Source organism: Felis catus, chromosome A3, assembly GCF_018350175.1.
Source record: "Felis catus isolate Fca126 chromosome A3, F.catus_Fca126_mat1.0, whole genome shotgun sequence".
NCBI lineage: Eukaryota > Metazoa > Chordata > Mammalia > Carnivora > Felidae > Felis > Felis catus.
Window position 1 is genome coordinate 89013746 of NC_058370.1, and position 18942 is coordinate 89032687.

At 35.1% G+C, this 18942-nt stretch overlaps 1 protein-coding gene across 10 annotated transcripts in view; it reads right to left on the reverse strand.

Moving 5' to 3' along the window:
• EXOC6B (exocyst complex component 6B) overlaps window positions 1–18942 on the reverse strand; it is a 613079-nt gene that overhangs the window by 335025 nt on the left and 259112 nt on the right. For all 10 annotated transcript variants that reach the window (XM_045054390.1, XM_045054386.1, XM_045054387.1 and 7 more), the window contains one exon: window positions 9472–9540. In XM_045054390.1, coding sequence (XP_044910325.1) covers window positions 9472–9540 — 69 coding nt within the window. The remainder of the gene's footprint in view (window positions 1–9471; window positions 9541–18942) is intronic.

The window sequence follows — 18942 nt, forward strand, 5'->3', positions numbered from 1 at the left end:
AACAAATAAAAATAGGTATCTTCAGAGTCTCCTACAAAGTGGCTTTTCCCTAGACCCATTAAATTATGAACTTTCAAGAGCAGAAAGTATCCTGGTCCTCCTTACCTCTTTCACTCTATTAAGAAATACTGGCTTAAATAAAGTTTAACATGTTTATTTATTTATTTTTTTGGTAGATCTTCTTAGAACATATTTGAATATACTACTGTGATCTGTAAAAAACCCAAGACAGAGAAATACAGTATACAAAGTTCTGATGACATCTGAAACAGGAGCCCTCCTCCTCCTCCTCCTTTTAACAGATCATTTGATGAGCCTGGTGTTCCCTAGAAATATAGCTCCAGAAACAACTTTAGGAGAATCTAGATCATTAAGCTATGTGTCTCTGGCAATGCTGGAATTCTACATCCACAATTTCCAGTTTCATGTGACTAGTGAAATAATGTGATATTTCCCTCTCTCTGTAACACCATCTTTGGAAATGTCAAATGAGAATAAAAACTTACAAACTCTAAGCCCCTAGAATTTTACATATAGGCCTTTCTCACTTGTCTTCATTTCTACCACAGGAGTTGTAAATGACCTTGCTTCTGCTTCCACCCAAACCAAAAATTTAAATGTTCATTCAAGTGTCTCTGTAAAAAATTGAAAGAGTTTAAATAATGGATTTTTATCACACTTACATAAAATAAATACAAGTCAATAGTTTCCATGTTTAAAGTAGAATCAGGATAGGTCTTCAAAAAATAGCCTATAGCAAAGTACAATCAATTTTAATGAAAATTAAAAAACCAGTCAGCATTTGCTATTAGGTCAATGGTCTACGAGAAACACTAGGAAAACTACATGAGGTTGATGTCTGAATATCCGCTTTTTATTTGCCAATCAACTGTCCTGATACCTAAATGGAACAGAAAAGTTTTTCTATTTTTTTAAGGCAGTCTTATTTTTTTAAGTCAATAACAATTAAAAGAATCTGGCCATCAAAAATACACCCAGTCCTGCAGACAGATCTGCCTTAAGTCTGTGTTCCAATTCTTGCTGTTAAATTTACTTGATTATTAAATAGCAATAGTGCCTTCTGATAAAGGTACAGGAGTAAGAACTATAATATCTTACCTCAGGTGCCAACAAAAGAACCATTTAATGGCATGATTCAGAGTGAAGCCAGTCTCTACCAAGTGAGGTGTTCTCATATTTGCCATGTGAATAAGTCACTTATTTAATGTAGTCAAATTTGTGAAGTACTATGAGACTGTTGCGCAAAGTGTTATATAAAAACCAAGACAATACTATCATAAATACACATATAAACAACAACCCTTCCACTACCACTATTTGAAAGTATCTTGAAGTCTAACCTTAGAATGCCAAAACGAATCATTTTTTTTTTTTTTAGTTGAAAATCTCAGTAATGTCTTAGGCTCTTCATGTTATGTATTTCCCAAGTGCTTTAACGTAACAGCCAGTTGCTACCACAGTTAAGTAATTTCATTAAGTAATTCCTTTAACATCTCAAAAAATATGTCCCTTAAAACTGCTCATATCCATTCCTTTTTCCACTCTCCAAATACTTCCCTTGCTGTTATCAGTAGTCACAGGACCGTGGATTTTGGAGTTTCCTCCGGTGCCAGTGCAGACCATACAAGTAGATATCCTCAGATTAGAAAGGGAGAGATACATTCCAGTAAGATTCCTGCTTACCCCATCCCACCCCATGCCATTTCTGGCACTAGCAATGATCACAAAGAACTGTAAAGAGACTGTGGGGAAATTCTCGCCCTGCTACTGACTATCTCTCCGAATTATAGCCAAAAAGGAATATTATTAAAGCAAGCAAGAGGTAAAATATCCTGAAACTTAACAAAATTACTTATGTTCAGGGAGATAAATTATCACCTATAGTCCTCATAATTACTTTTAAACTTCTGTTTGAATCTTCTCAGTAAAAGAATTCAAGGGACAAAGCTATTAGTTTAGGTGCTGAGGCTAACTTCTTAATAGAAAAACAGGTCACCAGCTTGCCATGCCTAATGACTGCCCAGGGAATGAAGATTTACGGCACAGAAGTAAGTTCACTTTGAAATATGCTTTTAAATTGAGATTTTGGCAAGGCTTCCAACTCTAAGAGAAAGACAAGTGGTAGAGAGTCCTTAGGAGGCTTATAAAAGGGGATACTCAAGTGGAATTGGGGTAAGCCATGCTGGGGCATAGGTCTGTAATCAGTAGATGTCTGAAGCCTAACTCAGCCTCTAGTTCCCTTGACATGAAGGATTCTTTCTAGGTCTAATAAGATTCAGGAGTTGAAGAAGCCTCTGAAATTCTAAGCAAAATACCACACGCCTGTACATATGTGCATTTTGTCTGGGGAAAGGGCTCACAGCTTTCATCAAATTCTCAGAGGCCCCTTGCCCAAGGAAGTTTAAAAGAAATACTGCACTTGCTAGAGCCTTTGTAATATGAATTCACCGCCCAACGACATTCTGCATTCCCTTATACCTCAGGCTGTTTTATAGTCTCCTTTAGTAATTGAAAGAGAATGAAATAAAAATGAGGTTCTTATGATTCATGTAATACTGAGAGGTTGCTGCTTACTTAAAAAATCCACATATTGCTATATACGCTATCCCTGGATCCAAGATGTCAGAAATCTTTAGAAAGGGCACTTTTACTATAGCATAACACAAATGCGAAAAAGTACATAAATTAAAGGTATACACTGGGCAACATTCTTTCACCTAGGATTTTTTTAAATTGTTAATGAGCAGATAATGCAGATCACTGGAAAACAAGAAACCACAGGAAGATAAGATCATAAACGAGACCCACACACTAGGAGTATGGTTGTATTTACAGGTTTGCTCCCCCCAGTCTCTTAATGACATCCAAGTTCCTTGATATGGGACATATATACAGTCCTTCAGTGATAGAAGGATGAGCGAGCAGAAAATTTGGAGAAGAGTCAGAAAGACGTTCCAGGGCACAGAGGAGCTAACAGTATATATAAATCTTTGTCCAAACTGAGTTGGGTTCAAGGCTTGGGGTCCATAAACATGGCAGACATCGCTGGGTTGGTAGAGTTTTCAAAAACTCTATAAGACAGCCTGGCTTCTGTCCTCATTAGACAGACAGTCCATGCATCTTTTTAACTACTACTACACTATGTACAAAAATCTCAAATTATTACTATTCATTTCTCTTCCGGTAAAATTTTTAGTTTGTTACTTTCTCCCTTCCAAAAACATCAGCCTTGATGACTATAAAATGATGTTTTATACCTGCCTCTTGCCTGCCCATCTCTAAACTGTGTATGAAGATTTAAACAATATAAATCGTTTAAAGCAATTCTATAAAATACACCTACATTTGCCCTGCACACTTCCACTGCATTACTATACCAAGAACCAAGTCTCAATTAACCACTATCTGACCCTTGTTCACTTTCTTCCCTCCCCTCCTCCTGCCAAAGTTTGCCCTTCCTGCCAAAGTTCAGCACTTCCTAGAAAAGTCTCACTGCCTGTTTGATATTGTACTTCACTTTAGTCACCAAAGGAAGAATTTACAGGTGCTTGGCCCCATCTATAAGACCATGACCGAAATCTGACCTCCTGTTACAATACGTGAACTCCTGCCCTACTGATAAGGCTGGCAGATATAAGTAGGATTTTTCAAATAATCCTTTGGGAATTTATAAGCAGCACAGCCATAAAAGGGGGGTGAATGGAAGGTCGGTTTCACTAAAAATAATAAATATTGCCATGTTTATTCAAAGTGTGCCTTGTTATCCTCCAGGCCAAAAGTTCAGATAAACACTATTGTAAATGACAAAATATTAGAACTTTTTGTTACTTCTGTTATGATCCTTCCGTTGGACACCAATAGAACTGTTTTCCCTCGTATAAGTCCCAGCCCTGATATTGTATAACACTGCCTGAGGCTAGAAAACTGGATTCATTTGCAGGTCAAAAGGAGGGCAGTTATCTCTCAAAATCAAAAACAAACATTTATTGAGTATTATATACTGTTAATACTAAGTGCTAAGTGCTAAGGCTAAAAAAGATGAATAAAACACGGTACCTGCCCTAAAAGAGCTTACAGTCTATTGAGGAAAAAGAACACATATTTAGGATAAGATAATAGAATACACTCAGCACTAACAGAAACAGTACTGGGTTCTATAACAATGCAAAGGGGAAGGGGGTCCACTGAGCTCAACGTGAAACATTAGGAAAATTTGCTGGAGGACACAAGTATGAAATAAGTAGGAGTCCGTAAAATAAAAAGAAGTGGGAATGAATACTCATTCAGGCAGAAGGACCAGAATGAGGAGAGAATGAGAAGCAGGAAATAGCATGGTACATTCAAAGAACTAGAAGCACTTCAGTTTCATTAAAGCAAAGTGGTAAGCAGCAGACAATATGGCAGACAGGACATGGAAAACCTGTCTTTTGATATGCCATATTTTCTTCTATACTTCTATATTTTACTCAATAGATGACCAATTAGAGAATCTTAAGCAGATAACATATATCCCAGATTTGCATGATGCACAGATCACTATCATCACAGTGAGAAGGGAGTCAGGGATTTATACTATAAGGAAGGGAGAGCAGCTAGGAGAATGTTTTCAATAATCCCGATGTCTAGGACAATCATTTTAGGATAGGGGAGGATGAGAAAGAGAGTAAAACTGTATTTAGGAGGTAACATTTGCAAGGCATGGCGATTTAGATATGGTACTGAGAAAAACGAAAAGGTTTGGGTTTCTGCCTGGGGAACTGATAGAATGCTGTTATTGCCTGAGATCATGGTAAATCCAAAACAGTAGATTTTAGGGAAGGGGTGAGATAATGAGTTCATTTTGAAACATACAGAGTTTGTGCTGCCTGTGGAATATGCCAAAATGTTAATATTAACTGCATCCGGAAATCTGAAAAAAAATTTATGTTACAAATCTTTGTATTAAGCAATTCATTTTGAAATATCTTTGTCATCATTATTATGAAGAGATGTCCTTCACTATATAGTAATACATATTAGTGCTGTGAGAATGAGAAACAAATATAGAGAAGTAACAAATTACGGCCCCCAAAAAGCTATGAAAAGGGTCAACTCTAGAAGTCATATGTGTCTAGCCCTTCCTTTAACAAAAGAGACATTTTAGTGCTTAAAGTCCAACTAGCTCTGGAACAGCAATGTCCAAAAAATAAACATGTATTCCAGAAACAGAGCTGAGCTCTTACCACTGGTTGTACTTTTTCAAAATTAGGAAACACTATGAAAGAGGGAAGAAGCCTGTTTCTGCCATATAAACAATGTCTTACCAAATTATTATAAAACCTTTATGAATACCAAATATTGCAACACTACAGAATATTAGCATGTGGAATTTATTTAAAAATTTTTAAACTTCTAGTTTAGGATGACATCGACTTTGTATATTTAAGAACGTGTACATTTAGAATAATTGATAAACTCTGTTGATGGCAGAGACTAGAACCTCTATCTATATGTCTATACTTTACATCATATACTTTAAAAAATACCAATAATGTGCCTAATAATCAGCATCAGAGACACATAACTCCTGCCAGATTAACGGCCATGTATTAAATTCCAATCATGTACCAAAGACGGAGCGAGGCACCATTGGAACATACCTTTAAGTGCACTAAGCAGATCATTATTACCACAGCTCATATATGAGAAAGCTACGGGTTAGGTAACTTGCCTAACACCACACAGCTAGTGAGTGTGCAAATAAATTACTTCAGTACTCTTATTAACCACTATTAGAGTTCTCATTTGCAGAAAACTTGTCACATTTTCTATACCATAAAATCTTAACAAAGTTTAAAAAACTAACAGATACACAGTGATGAGATACAGTGCTGTTATATTCTAGTCATTCAAAGATTACAACTTCTCTCCTGGTAGGTAGATCAGAATTTTTTTAAAAGCATAAGTCCTTGATTTATTTATACATCGTTGCTCTCCATATCCATTTCATGCAGGACAAAAATTCAGTAAGTGTTTAGTGAATAAATGAGTAATAGGGGCGCCTGGGTGGCACAGTCGGTTAAGCGTCCGACTTCAGCCAGGTCACGATCTCGCGGTCCGTGAGTTTGAGCCCCGCGTCAGGCTCTGGGCTGATGGCTCGGAGCCTGGAGCCTGTTTCCGATTCTGTGTCTCCCTCTCTCTGCCCCTCCCCCGTTCATGCTCTGTCTCTCTCTGTCCCAAAAATAAATAAAAACGTTGAAAAAAATTTAAAAAAAAAAATGAGTAATAAAGTTTGAGCTAGCATATGCTCAAACAAATGTACTGCATTCTTTTAGCTACCACTTACTTATTCATTCCACTAATATTTATTGAGTGCCTACTATATGCCAAGTACTGTTGTTGGTACTGAAGATATAACATTAAACTAAACAAATTGATTTTCATACTTTTACACTATTTGAGAGGAAAAGTACACTTGACATTGCAATTCTGAGACTTAACAAAAACCATATATAAATACAAAACAGATTTAAAATAAAAAAAATAAAAGGAGTTAAATTTCACAGAGTATTTTTTAAAAAAGCAGTAATATGTCCTCATTAAGTTGGATTTATCTAAAGAATACAGGAATCATTTAAGATCACAAAAATCTATCAATGAAACTTAATTAGTACATTCATGAGCTAAAGTATAAAAACCACAGAACTGTAGCAATATATTTGAAAAAAATCCAATAATATTCAACATTTATTTATATTCTTATAAAAAATTTACAGGAGCCTAGGAATAACTAGATAAAGAATATTTACCAAAAACTTATTGCAAACATCAGTTAATTGAGAAACATTAGATACATGCTGTTAGAGATCAAAAATGAGACAAGGATGCCTATTATCACCTTCCTGAACAACAGAGTAAGTAATGATGATCCTGGTCAATACAACGACAATAAAAAAACAATGTGATATATGGATAGGAAGAAAAGAAGCAAGTCAGTATCTGTAGACATTATGAACAACCACACAGAAAATCTACCGAAAACCAAAAAACAAACCATAATAACTAATAAAAGAGTTGAGCAAGGTTGCCAGATATAAGTTAACTTACAAAAATCGAGAGCATTCCTCAATATGAGCAATTACTAATTAAAAAGTAAGGTAGAAAATTGTAAAAAAAAAACAACACAAAAAAACACTATATTTTGCTACTACTTAAAAAATGCCCAAGACCATTAACATACAAACAGAGCTTAACTAAATAATTTAAAAGTAGACTTTTTTCTTCCATGAATACCAAGAATTAGCAGTAGAAAGTTGTCAATTCTTCCCAAAATATATATAGAGATACTTAGTATATGCCCAAGGTATTCCAGGAATCAGTGGGCCATATACAGATTATGTAGTAGATAGGACCGGTAAAACTGAGTTCATCAAATAAAAAAAATTAAGTTGGATTCCTACACCTCATACTATAACTACAGTGAACCCAAGATGAATCAATATCAAAATGTAATGCGTAAAAGTTAAAGTTAACATAAAGGGAATGCCCTATGACACTGGAATAGAGAGGGGCTTTTTTTTTTTAAACAAGACTTAAAAAGTACAAACTACAAGGTTTAAATTGATGGACTTGATTATATCAAAATCAAGGACTCCTGTTAATGAAAGATAATATGGCCATAGTGTAAAGTCTATGGGCAAACTGAAAAAAAAGACATTTGCAACATCCTCCATTGTCAATATGTACAACATAAAAGGAATTTCTGAAATTTCTCTTTCCAGAAAAGAGAAAAAAACAAAACAAGGAAGGCAAAACAAAACTGAACAAAGGTCAAAAGTAGGCATTTCAGAGAAAAAAGATCTTAAATGATTGGGGAGTCTATAAAAAGCACAATGTTATCAGTAATCAAAGAGATGCAAATTAAAACTAAAAGACATCATTTGATATCCATCAGGTTATCAAATTAAAATTAAAATTATATATATACCTTCTGACCCAGCAATTCCAACCTAGGTATAGAAATCTTGGAAATTTACACCCAAGTCCATACAGGGGTCCTACTTATTACAGCAGAATGTTAGAAGCAATTTAAGAGTTGATCACTGAAGTAATAGACAAAACACAGCAAATGCAAACCATTTGTTAATAATCATGTAGAAGTGGGAGGCAATGAGTAAGATATATAGACTATAACAAAGTTAGATATTAAAAATAGGCTGAATAAAAAAATATAAGAAAAAACTAGATCCATAAGATAACACCATTTGAGTAAATTAAAAACACCTACATATACAAAATTACTCTATATTTTTCAAGGATACAAATACAACCATTACCAGACATTAAACATATTAGAGTTTGTATATTTGGAGATAAGAGTTGTGGGCTTGTGGATAGGGGATGAATGGAAACAAACAAGATAAAAAAATACAAGAGGGGGACTGATAGGAAATAACGATAATAGCACGTTGTGTCACAAACTAAGATGAATATGATTTATTTAATTATTGGTACATGAGATTGAAAAAAAAAATACTTATTTTAGGTGCCTTGAGACAACTCAATCTATGACCTCCTCCATCTTTATAGAACAAGGAATGACAGATGGAGACAAGGGGTGGAGAGGGAAAAGAAGGGAGGAGGGGATAAGGAAATTAGCAAGAAGTGGGAGGATGAAGGAGAGGAGAAAAAATTACCAAGTCTTCCCAAACTAATGGAAATCACCCCAAAATACTCCAGCCATGAAGTCCATAGACCAGTGTCCCAAACTGTCTAGAGTAACAACTAAGTGACACTATATTAGATATATGAAGAAAGAAAATGTGTAACAGACTTAAGTAAGACTTACTCCATCATATTATAAAACAACCTGATAGAATCTTTATAGAACTTTGTTATTAAAAAATACCAATAATGGACTTCTCTCATCAATTGGTCTTTAATGATACTTTGGCTTCCTAGTTTAATTTTTTGATTGCCTTTATATCTGTGTATCTACACGTAGGTGACTACCAAGATAGAGAAAGGGCTATTTCTTATAATACCATTAACACCCATAATAATTTCCCCCCCAGAGAGGTTTCTCTTTGCATAGGAGTAAGTGTCATCAGGAATAAAAAGATAAACAGTTTTTACAAATATTATTTTAATATATAAAGATAGGTTATTGTTATTTAAATAACTACATCATTAAATTAAGAATAGAAATCTGAGTGTGTGACTATTTCTAGGTATAATCTTATTATTTGTTGATGACTGATAGAAATTAATGTTATTTGCTTAGCTCAATTACATGGCAAACAAAAGATTCAAGAAGAAAAGAAAGGATTCTTTTTTGTAATTAATACTCCTTAAATAATAGTTTCTTTTTTCTTACTCTTAATAATAAACAGAAAAACTATAAAAAAATGAGAAAGAAGAGTTTTGAACTCAATATACCTCTTTATTAGGCAGAGCTAGATAAAGACTCACCAGGACAGAATATATGTGTAGACATCGATAAACAGGAGAGAAATCCACCAAATCTTGGGCTCCAGGTACCTGCAAAACAAACAAGATTGTCACAAAATATTCAAACAAAGCTATTAGGAACATTAAACTGCATTTATTTTTTTATTACTCAAGTGTAAAAAAAATAGAAGTCAGCTCTAGTTTCTAGGAGAAAAACATAAAACAAACAAACAAACAAACAAACAAACCATGCTCTCATAAACCCAGTTTGGGTATTTTAACCATGAGATTAATAACCAAAGATAGCAGCAAGGCTGGGACACAGAACAGAAGGATGAAAACAGAGAAGAGTAACAGAAGATGTCACTGGCCCTGCATCTGCTTTTAGAGATATATTTCAGGCTATGGGCCTCCAAAAGGGATGAGAAGATGGTAACATGACTTTGACAACTTGACTGTATCTTCTTGGACACACGGTAGGCTACATGAAAGACTAAGTTTCAGGAGTGCCCGAGTGGCTCAGTCAGTTACACGTCTGACTCTCGATTTTGGCTCAGGTCATGATCTCATGGTTGGTGAGTTAGAGACCCGCGTCGGGCTTTGTGCTGACGGCACAGATCCTGCTTGGGATTCTCTCTCTCCATCTCTCTCTGCTCCTTTCCCGCCCATACCCTTACCCACGCACACATGCTCTCTCTCAATCTCTCTCTCTCTCTCTCTCTCTCTCTCTTTCTCTCTCTCCCAAAAATAAACAAACATTAAAAAAAGAAAAAGAAAAAAAAGAAAAAGACTAAGTTTCAGTGGTCAAAACCAAAACTTGCTGCACAGGATGAATTAAACGGCCTGCCAGCCAACTTCTGAAGGACATAAGAATTAGTGAATATGTACGTCAGCATGCAATCAAAATACCAGAAAATTATAGTACGAACAATGTAGACAGATTAAATCTAGACATCAAAAGGCAAAGTAAAACAAACAACATTAGGTAAGAACTGGAGATAGTCACAGTGCTAAAACTGTTTGGTTATGTGACCTGACAATGAGTAACTCACAATTTACTTTGGCCTCAATTTCTCAACTGAAAAAGGAAACTATTGCCTATATTGTTGACCTATAGGAATTAAATAAGAATAAAAGGACACAAAGTAAATACTGAGCAAAACAAAATAAAGCAAAAACAAAACAGACAAAAGTGCATTAAAAATAATCAAAATAAAGACCTAGCTGCAGGTTTTACTGTAACACTGCTAATTGTAGGATTCATCAGAATATAAGCAGCAGGCACTAAATTGGGTTGAGCAGACTTGTGAATACAAAGTCTGTTTCCTCATTTCATCAAGCAGGGTCATTTCTTCTTTGGTGGCATAGCTTTCTTCACCAAGACGCTTTTCCAAAGAAATCTACTCATTCTACAACTCAGCAGCCCAATACTTTCTTGTCTCTCCAAAATCATCATCTCTCTACGTTTATTGGTTCAAATTTATTGACTATTTTGTTCATTTGCTTTGCACCCATGATAGCACACTAAATCTCTATGTTTAAGAATCTCTCAGGGCTATATACTCTGAAATCACTCAAAACAATCTCCTGTGAATCCTAAGTTTGATCATAAGATCTACATCATGGTCCAAGCATATATTTATTAAAAAAAAAAAAGCAATTAGAAATGTCAGCATTAAAAAAATCACTGAGAAAAACATTTTATGGACAGATAAGCACCATGTATTTAAAAACAAAAAGATTAAAAAGCATGTAAAAATTAAGGACACTCGTTTTCATCTTAATAAAACAAAAAGAAGCAACAGATGATCATTTTAGGCAGTCTTATTTTAAATGGCCACAACATCAAAATATCTTTATAGTCTCCTCTCTTGAATTGCAAAGTAAAGATGTGAAGGAAATTTATCTTGCCAGAAAAACAGAGCCCACTAATGAAAACTACAACTAAGCAAAACACAAGCTCAAAAGATGAAAAATAAAATTATATTAATATTTAAACTACGTAAAAATTACACATACATATGAAAAGAGATAAGAACACATGTAAAATAATTTTGATCTGTATAAGAAATGAAACTTTTGTTTAGAATGAATGATTATAAAATTATTTACAATAAATTATATACTTACAAAAAGCTTAAGGAAATTTAAATAAATTTCAATCACAACTTTGTTCATAGGTTCATCTTTACATAGTTTATTTATTTTGTTTTCTTTGACTCAGGACCATTAGTTTCATTCAAAAGGAAACTGCTCCCAAGCCATTCCTCAGACAGAGGCCTGGCCCCTTCACATGTCAGGCCCATCCTTATAGAATGAACATCCACATTAGGAGACAGTTTCCCCTAAAAATCTGTGATGAGTAAGCTAATGGTGCCCCTTTCTAATGGGCTAAAAAGAATGGTTTATCTGGGCCAACCAAAAAATACATATATTTAGAGAGGACAGAAAGATTTTCCTGTCAGCTCCAGCAAATATTTACAACCAAACATATCTTCTGTGAGGCTGTCTTGACATCATCATCCTCAGCTTCAAACAGTTTGAAGTGACCTGACCCGGAAGTATTGGCTTTGCTATTTCTTAGCCTCTGCAACCATAATCCAGTTAAGTCCTCCCCAGCCAAGGACTGCCTGCTTTGAAAGCGGTACACAAATCTAGACAAGAAAAGGAGCAAAATGGGGCTTCGGTTCACAAACTTTACCTCCACCCCCAAAATAGCCTACTATTTAGAAATCATTTTTCCTCCATGCTCCCTTCTGTGAAGAACACTAGGAACACTGCAAGGAACCAAGAAGAGTGCTGTGAGGAGAAAGGTATGTAAAGCATGCACTGACTCATGTTGCTTTGAGCTAGATGTGTTTTCTCTGCTTCCACTAATGAAAAAGAATCACATCTACTGAAAGGCAAAAGGAAGAGGGCAACATACGCTGTACGTGAAGGAATGCCATACGTTTGGAAGGATAAGAAATGAACTTTCGAAACTAAATAAATGGGAGTGGGAAAGAGAACAAAAGGCAGTTTCTCCTGACTCACATAAACGGGTCTGTTTTAAGGTCCACATTTTGTTCCCCATTTAAAATGCAAAATCTCTGTCAAGGTTGTCTTCATTCTTCTTCCCCTCCTGTTTGCCCTTCTCTCCCCTCAAGTGCAAAGAATGATTCAAGCAGGTTTAGATTTCAGCTGGGGCAGAGGGAGGAGTCCAAGGACACTTTCCTAAGCTAACAATGACTGTCCCTAATGGTTTCTGTCTCCTAACAAAAGCCATGACTCCGTCTTTATCAGCTTCATCTAATTTTTCCTTTCCAAAGTAAATAACACAGCCCTTGCATTTTACACATGTCCAAGTTTGACAAATCATTATCGACTGGGACTATAACTGATAAGAGATAACTTTGTGGTAGGACGTTGTCATTTCCTCTCATAAGGGCTTTCTTTCTGAGATACAGAAACATGATTAAAATAGTTAAACATTTCCTCTGCCTGGCAGTCAGGAACTCAAGACATTAAGATACTGGAGTCTGTATTTTTCTAGTTCAAATAGATCTATGAAGATACCAACAGCAGCCACAAACAGTATACTCAAGATTATCCTGCCTTTTTAACTAGTTGTTTTCCTTATGAATTCACATGAAATAATTTCATCACCAAGGACAGCAGCTGCCTCATTCCCTATATAGTTCCTGAATGGAGGCATTAGTGCCTTCTGTCAACTCAAACCTCTTCATTATCAGAGAAGCAAATACTAGGTTAGATTTTAGATTCTGTAACTAAGAAATTTGTGCCTCAGGACGTGTTATAATATTATATAAGTTATTAAAATAACATAAATAAATAAGCTATCAAGAGAATTTAGGAGTGACTGGACTAGAACATTCAGGGGTAGATATCATGAAGACAACTGTTATACGCTACAATTATGCATTCACACACCCATTAGAGGTCATGTATCACCAGATACCAATATACATGGCTAGTCTGTTTCAGTATGCTTCTTACATTTGTAGGATACATATTAATAGCTTCCATCAAGCTGTAGTTTTTGTTACTTATTGTCTGTAGATTTTGTTAAATAGCATCATATCCTATCGATACATTAGCTATCATACAGTGCCACTATATAGGTGACAAAAAAGAGTCTGGAGGCAGAGGATGCTGTAAAATAAGAAAAGTAAATTCATGTATAGGATCAATGAAAGGCGCCCTGACTTAGAATCAATGAGAGGCACCCTGAAAAAAAGTCTTATGCGACTCTGCAGACCATGTATTGGAGAAGATGATGTAAAGATTCAGAGTAGAAATGGACATATTAGATGGTCATAAAGAAAAGAAGAATAAACATTTCTGATTATAAAAGTTCTTGCAAAACAGCAGGATCTGACTTTTATGATGTTTTTCTTCTCTAATACATCTTTGTATTAGACAAAGATGACAATTGAAAATTGACAATTGAAAATTGAAAGGTTACTGGTTAAGTTCTTTCCATAAAGAATAAGGAAAAATGATTGTATTTCTTAAAGAAAAAGGAGATTTTTATTTTAAAATAAGTGACATCAAGCTTTAACAGATACATTTATTTAACATTTTTATACCGCCTTTTCCCCCCAACAAGGGAGTTGGAAGTTAGTAGCTACTTCTAGTGAAGGGAAGCAGGAAAGAAAAAAATCTGCAGGTAACAATATCATAGATCTACCTGCTTTACTAACGGGTAAGCATATCATTAAGAAAAGGGAATAGAGTACACAACTGCTTGCCTCCTTCCACTCAAGAATATTTACCTATGCTGCTGATAAAGACAGTACCTGAAAAAAAGAAATGCATTAGTGTTCTAGCCTTGTTCACAGCTGTCCCAGGAGATACACACACACACATACACTATACCACACAGGCCACTTATTTTTCTCTTATGAAACCTTTCAAAGTCGGTAAAACATCCAAAAAGGGTATGATAAAAATTTGCAAAGAATTTAGAGATGTTTCTTCTCACTAACACCTGAGTCATTCTCCTTCTTGAAAATACTTTTGATTACCACTTTTCACAAAACAGTTCGTTGGGATTAGTAAATGAATGCAGGGACTTGGTGCCCATTTCTGAGCATTAGTTGGATCTCAAGTCATTAAAATATACCAGGCATCTTTCTGAAGGGAGAAAACAAGAAATGATTAGCTGAAAAGAGCACTACCTTTGCACTCAAAGGATCAATTTCGACGGCCCATATTATGTCTGGAAGCCAGGAAATACCTGGCAAACATTCTTCACCAATGTGCTTTTCTATACTACTCTGCTTCCAAAGCTTCAGAGAAAAGAAAGGTAGAATTCATTTGGACATAATCTTCCACAGAGCTGGAATGAACACCATGGAGGCACCAACAAACTCGAAGGCCTAGGACTCTAAGTGACTCGAATTAGCAAAAGGATAAAAGAATTTTCTAAACCTTTGAACCTGTAAGAATACCCTGAACAGAGCCCTAGCCTAAAAACTGCATAATATTACTAAGAGCTTCTTGCGAATGACTAGGATTCTTCCTGAGAAATCCCTAAACAAATTACTACATAAGTTACTCAAGTGTTTTCACTAAGCAGAAGAAAATCAAGAAAAATCACCATTCTCCCTATACTGAGACGCCGCAAAAAAAACTTTGTGGCCAAAATCAAAAGCTACTCTCTCAAGAATTCTCTGCTTAAAGCTGAACACTAAGGCAGTAAAAATTCAACTGGTCTTTATTTAACAATGGTCTACTATAGGCTAAGAAATGCTAAACTGTTACACAAAAAAGGACCTTTAGCTGTAAATATGGTATTAAATATAAAGGTTTTGAGAGGAAGAAAAATTAAGCTGATCAAAGTAGGTACAAAAAAATGTTATAGATGAAGAATTAATTTTCCTAATACAGAAACAACTCACTAAGACTGAAGGGGGGAAAAAAAACAAAATCGTTAGAAAAATAGGGACATGAGCAGTTTACTTTAAAAAAATATACAAACAGCTCTCAAACTTATAAGATACTACATTTCACCCACAGCCATAGGAATACAAATTAAAACTATACAGAGAGACCATTTCTCATCTATGCAACTTGTAAATATTCAAAAGCTTAACAAAACACTCTCTTAAAGAAACTGTAAGGAAATAGACACATCACACAGACCTAGAGGGGGGATGTATAGAAAATGGTACGACTTCAATGAAGCAGAATTTGATATTATCTAGCAAAACTACACATGCATTAATTTACTCCTTGAATCAACAATCCTTCTAGGAACTTACCCTGAAGATATATATCTGACTATAAGAAGAATAACTCTCAGGTTTTGGGGTTGATTTTTAAACTGTTTTTTAAATTTTAAGATTTTTTATATAAGGTAAAATTCACCCTTCCAGTGAACAATCCATTAAGTTTGGACAAAACCATATAAGCCTGTAATCATTATCACAATCTAGATACACAACAGCTTTACCACCCCCAAAATTCCCTCATGCTTCCCTGGAGTCCATTATTCCCTGACACCCAGCCTTTGGCAAACACTGACCCAGTTTATGCCCCTAATTTTGCCTTTTCAGGAGTATTATTTATTCAGCCCCAACGGTATGCAGCCTTTGAGTCTGACTTCTTTCATTTAGCATACTACATTTGCGGTTCATCTGTATTGTTTCATGTATCTGTAGTTCATTTCTTTTTATTTCAGAATGAAACTCCAATTATGGATATACCACAGTCATTTATCCCTTCCCCTGAAGGACAGTTGGGTTGTTTCTACTTTCTGGCAATGTCTGAATAAAGTTGCTGTAAACATTCGGGTGCAAGTCTCTGTGTGAACAGATGGGGAAATACCTATGAGTGAAATTGCTGAGTCAGGTGGTGTGTGTTCAACTGTATAATACACTACTACACCAAAGTGTTTTCCAAGGTGACTAAACTATTTTGCATTTTTGCAGCAATAGCTAAGAGCAATATATACAGTTGCTAGGCACCCTGCCAGTACTTGGTATGGTCAGGTTTTTTTAACACTAATTATAATAGCTGTGTAGCTGAAACACTACATTTTAATAAGAAAATTTTGGAAATCATTAAATGCCTACATATAGGAGATTGGCTGAATAAACTGATACATTCAAATAATGGAGTACTAGTTAGCAGTAAAAATAGAATGAGAAACATGTCTATGAATTTATATGGAATAATTTATAGGACATATTTTCATGTGGAAGAATAAGGTACAAAAATATATATGTATTATGTTATTAACAGCCATGTCGTATAAGGTATGGGGAAGGGTATGTGAAAACACACACATACACACATACTCATGATACTGATTACTTAGGAAGAGTGCATAGGACCAGGGTGGAAGGGATAAAGAGGATAATGGGATATCACTGAAAAAAATCTTCTTCTATAATTTTGCTTTCTTATTTTAATTTTTTTTAACATTTATTTATTTTTGAAGGAAAGAGAGACAGAGCATGAGCAGGGGAGGGGCAGAGAGAGAAGGAGACACAGAATCCAAAATGGGCCCCAGGCTCTGAGCTGTCAGCGCAGAGCCTGATGTGGGGCTCGAACTCACAAACTGCGAGATCATGACCTGCGCTGAAGTTGGTTGCTTAACCGACTGAGCTACCCAAGTGCCCCTAATTTTGCTTTTTGAAACATGTTTACATTTTACATATTCAAAAAAATTAAATTAATAAGGATGAGGAACCCTAAAAAATATACAAAAAGAAACAAATGAACCTAATTATATATCAACTTGGTAACAACCACATAGAAGAAAAAGCAAAAAAAACCAAAAAAAAAACAAAAAAAAACAAAAACAAAAACGAACAAAATAGTCTGAACTACAGCCCCAGTGGGATATATCGTAGGATAAAAAGAATTGCGAAAAGAATCTTGAACCTAGTTAAGTTTACTCCTTTTAGTGACATGTGCATAGCAACTCTGAAACTTTTTTGTGTTATATGAGTAGACAGATGAGTAAATATATTCATACTCTGGGAACCAGAATTCTTAGAGATACAAATATAGAATAGGAGAAGAGGAAGACCTATGATATTCAGGTGAAATTAGAAGCATCGCCTTTAACTCAGGATTTATAAAACTGTCTATGTGTTTGTGTAGTGTGTGTATTTCTTAGCTCTCTCCACAGAAGGAGCATACCTAATGCCCATATCTCAGTTCTATATATCATTCTCCAGTAAAAGGGAAAGCTCTTTGACAAACTAGCTGATTCTGGGGATAGGGCAGAACTTGGAGTGAACCAAGAACATCCTGTGCCAGAAAAAAAGGAAGTGCTCAAAAATTGATGGAAACATGTCAAAAGATAATGGGTAAGACTCCCACTGGCCAAATTTGGAACAATTAGAGAATCCAAATGAAAGACAGGAACAGAATATAACCCATTGTATATGAAGTAAGAATTCATGTGCCAATACTGACACTAAAAAAAAAGGGAATGGGACAAAAAGGAAGTTCTTCTTTATAGAAGAATGCCAGCTAATCAATGTGAAAGAAATGATAAAAATAGAAAAATCACTCTTCTATAATCACCATAAATTGCATGATTCAGGAACAAAACATCAATGAATTCTAAATCACTAAATCAGAAAAAATGTCAGGGAACAGGATAGTCCCAGGATCTAAAGTATCATTCCACAGATCACTTATTAATTACAAAAGAAGAAGGGTACCTTTACAGCACAGAAATCTGGTAGACTCCACCTTCACTACTGGTGTACCTCCTGATATGATGCACTAAAAAGGACCTAGTATTACTTTTGTGATTTTCCTGTCAAAAATGATTAATCTGAACTTAATCATGAGGATTATCAGATATACCTAAATAGAGAGATATTAAAAGAGAATAAAGAGACACAAGAGTTAAATGCAACGTGTGATACTTGACTAGATGTGGCTGCAGGAAAAATGATAAAAGAATTTGCTATAAAGGACATTATTAAGACAACTGGGGAAATTCACACGTTGGTTGTATGTTAAGTGGTAGTGTTGTATCAGTGTTAAAATTCCTGAGTGTGATCATTGCATTGTAGTTATGTAGAAGAATGTCATTCCTGGGAGACCACAGATTGTGGTATTGGGATTTCAAATACAATGCATGAAATACACCACTTTCTTTTAAATGGCTCAGCTTTGGCAGGGGAAGGGGAGGATTGATGAAATAGATTCTTTCAAAGTCAAATTTTTAAGAAAGAAAGTGCCAAATTTTAATAAGCAGAGTACTTAAGTGAAGGTACATGGATGTTCATTTTACTACTCTTGTAACTTTTCTGAAGATTTAAAATTTTTCAAAAAACTAATAAATTTTTATAAAGAAGGCACTACTCCAAAGGTGGAGTTTGGGGGGTTGGTGAGATAGGTGAAAGGGGTCAAAGGTACAAATCTCCAGTAATAAAGTAAATACGTCATGGAGATGTAATGTACAGCATGGTAACTACAGTTAGTAATACTGCATTGTATATTTAGAAGTTTCTAAGAGAT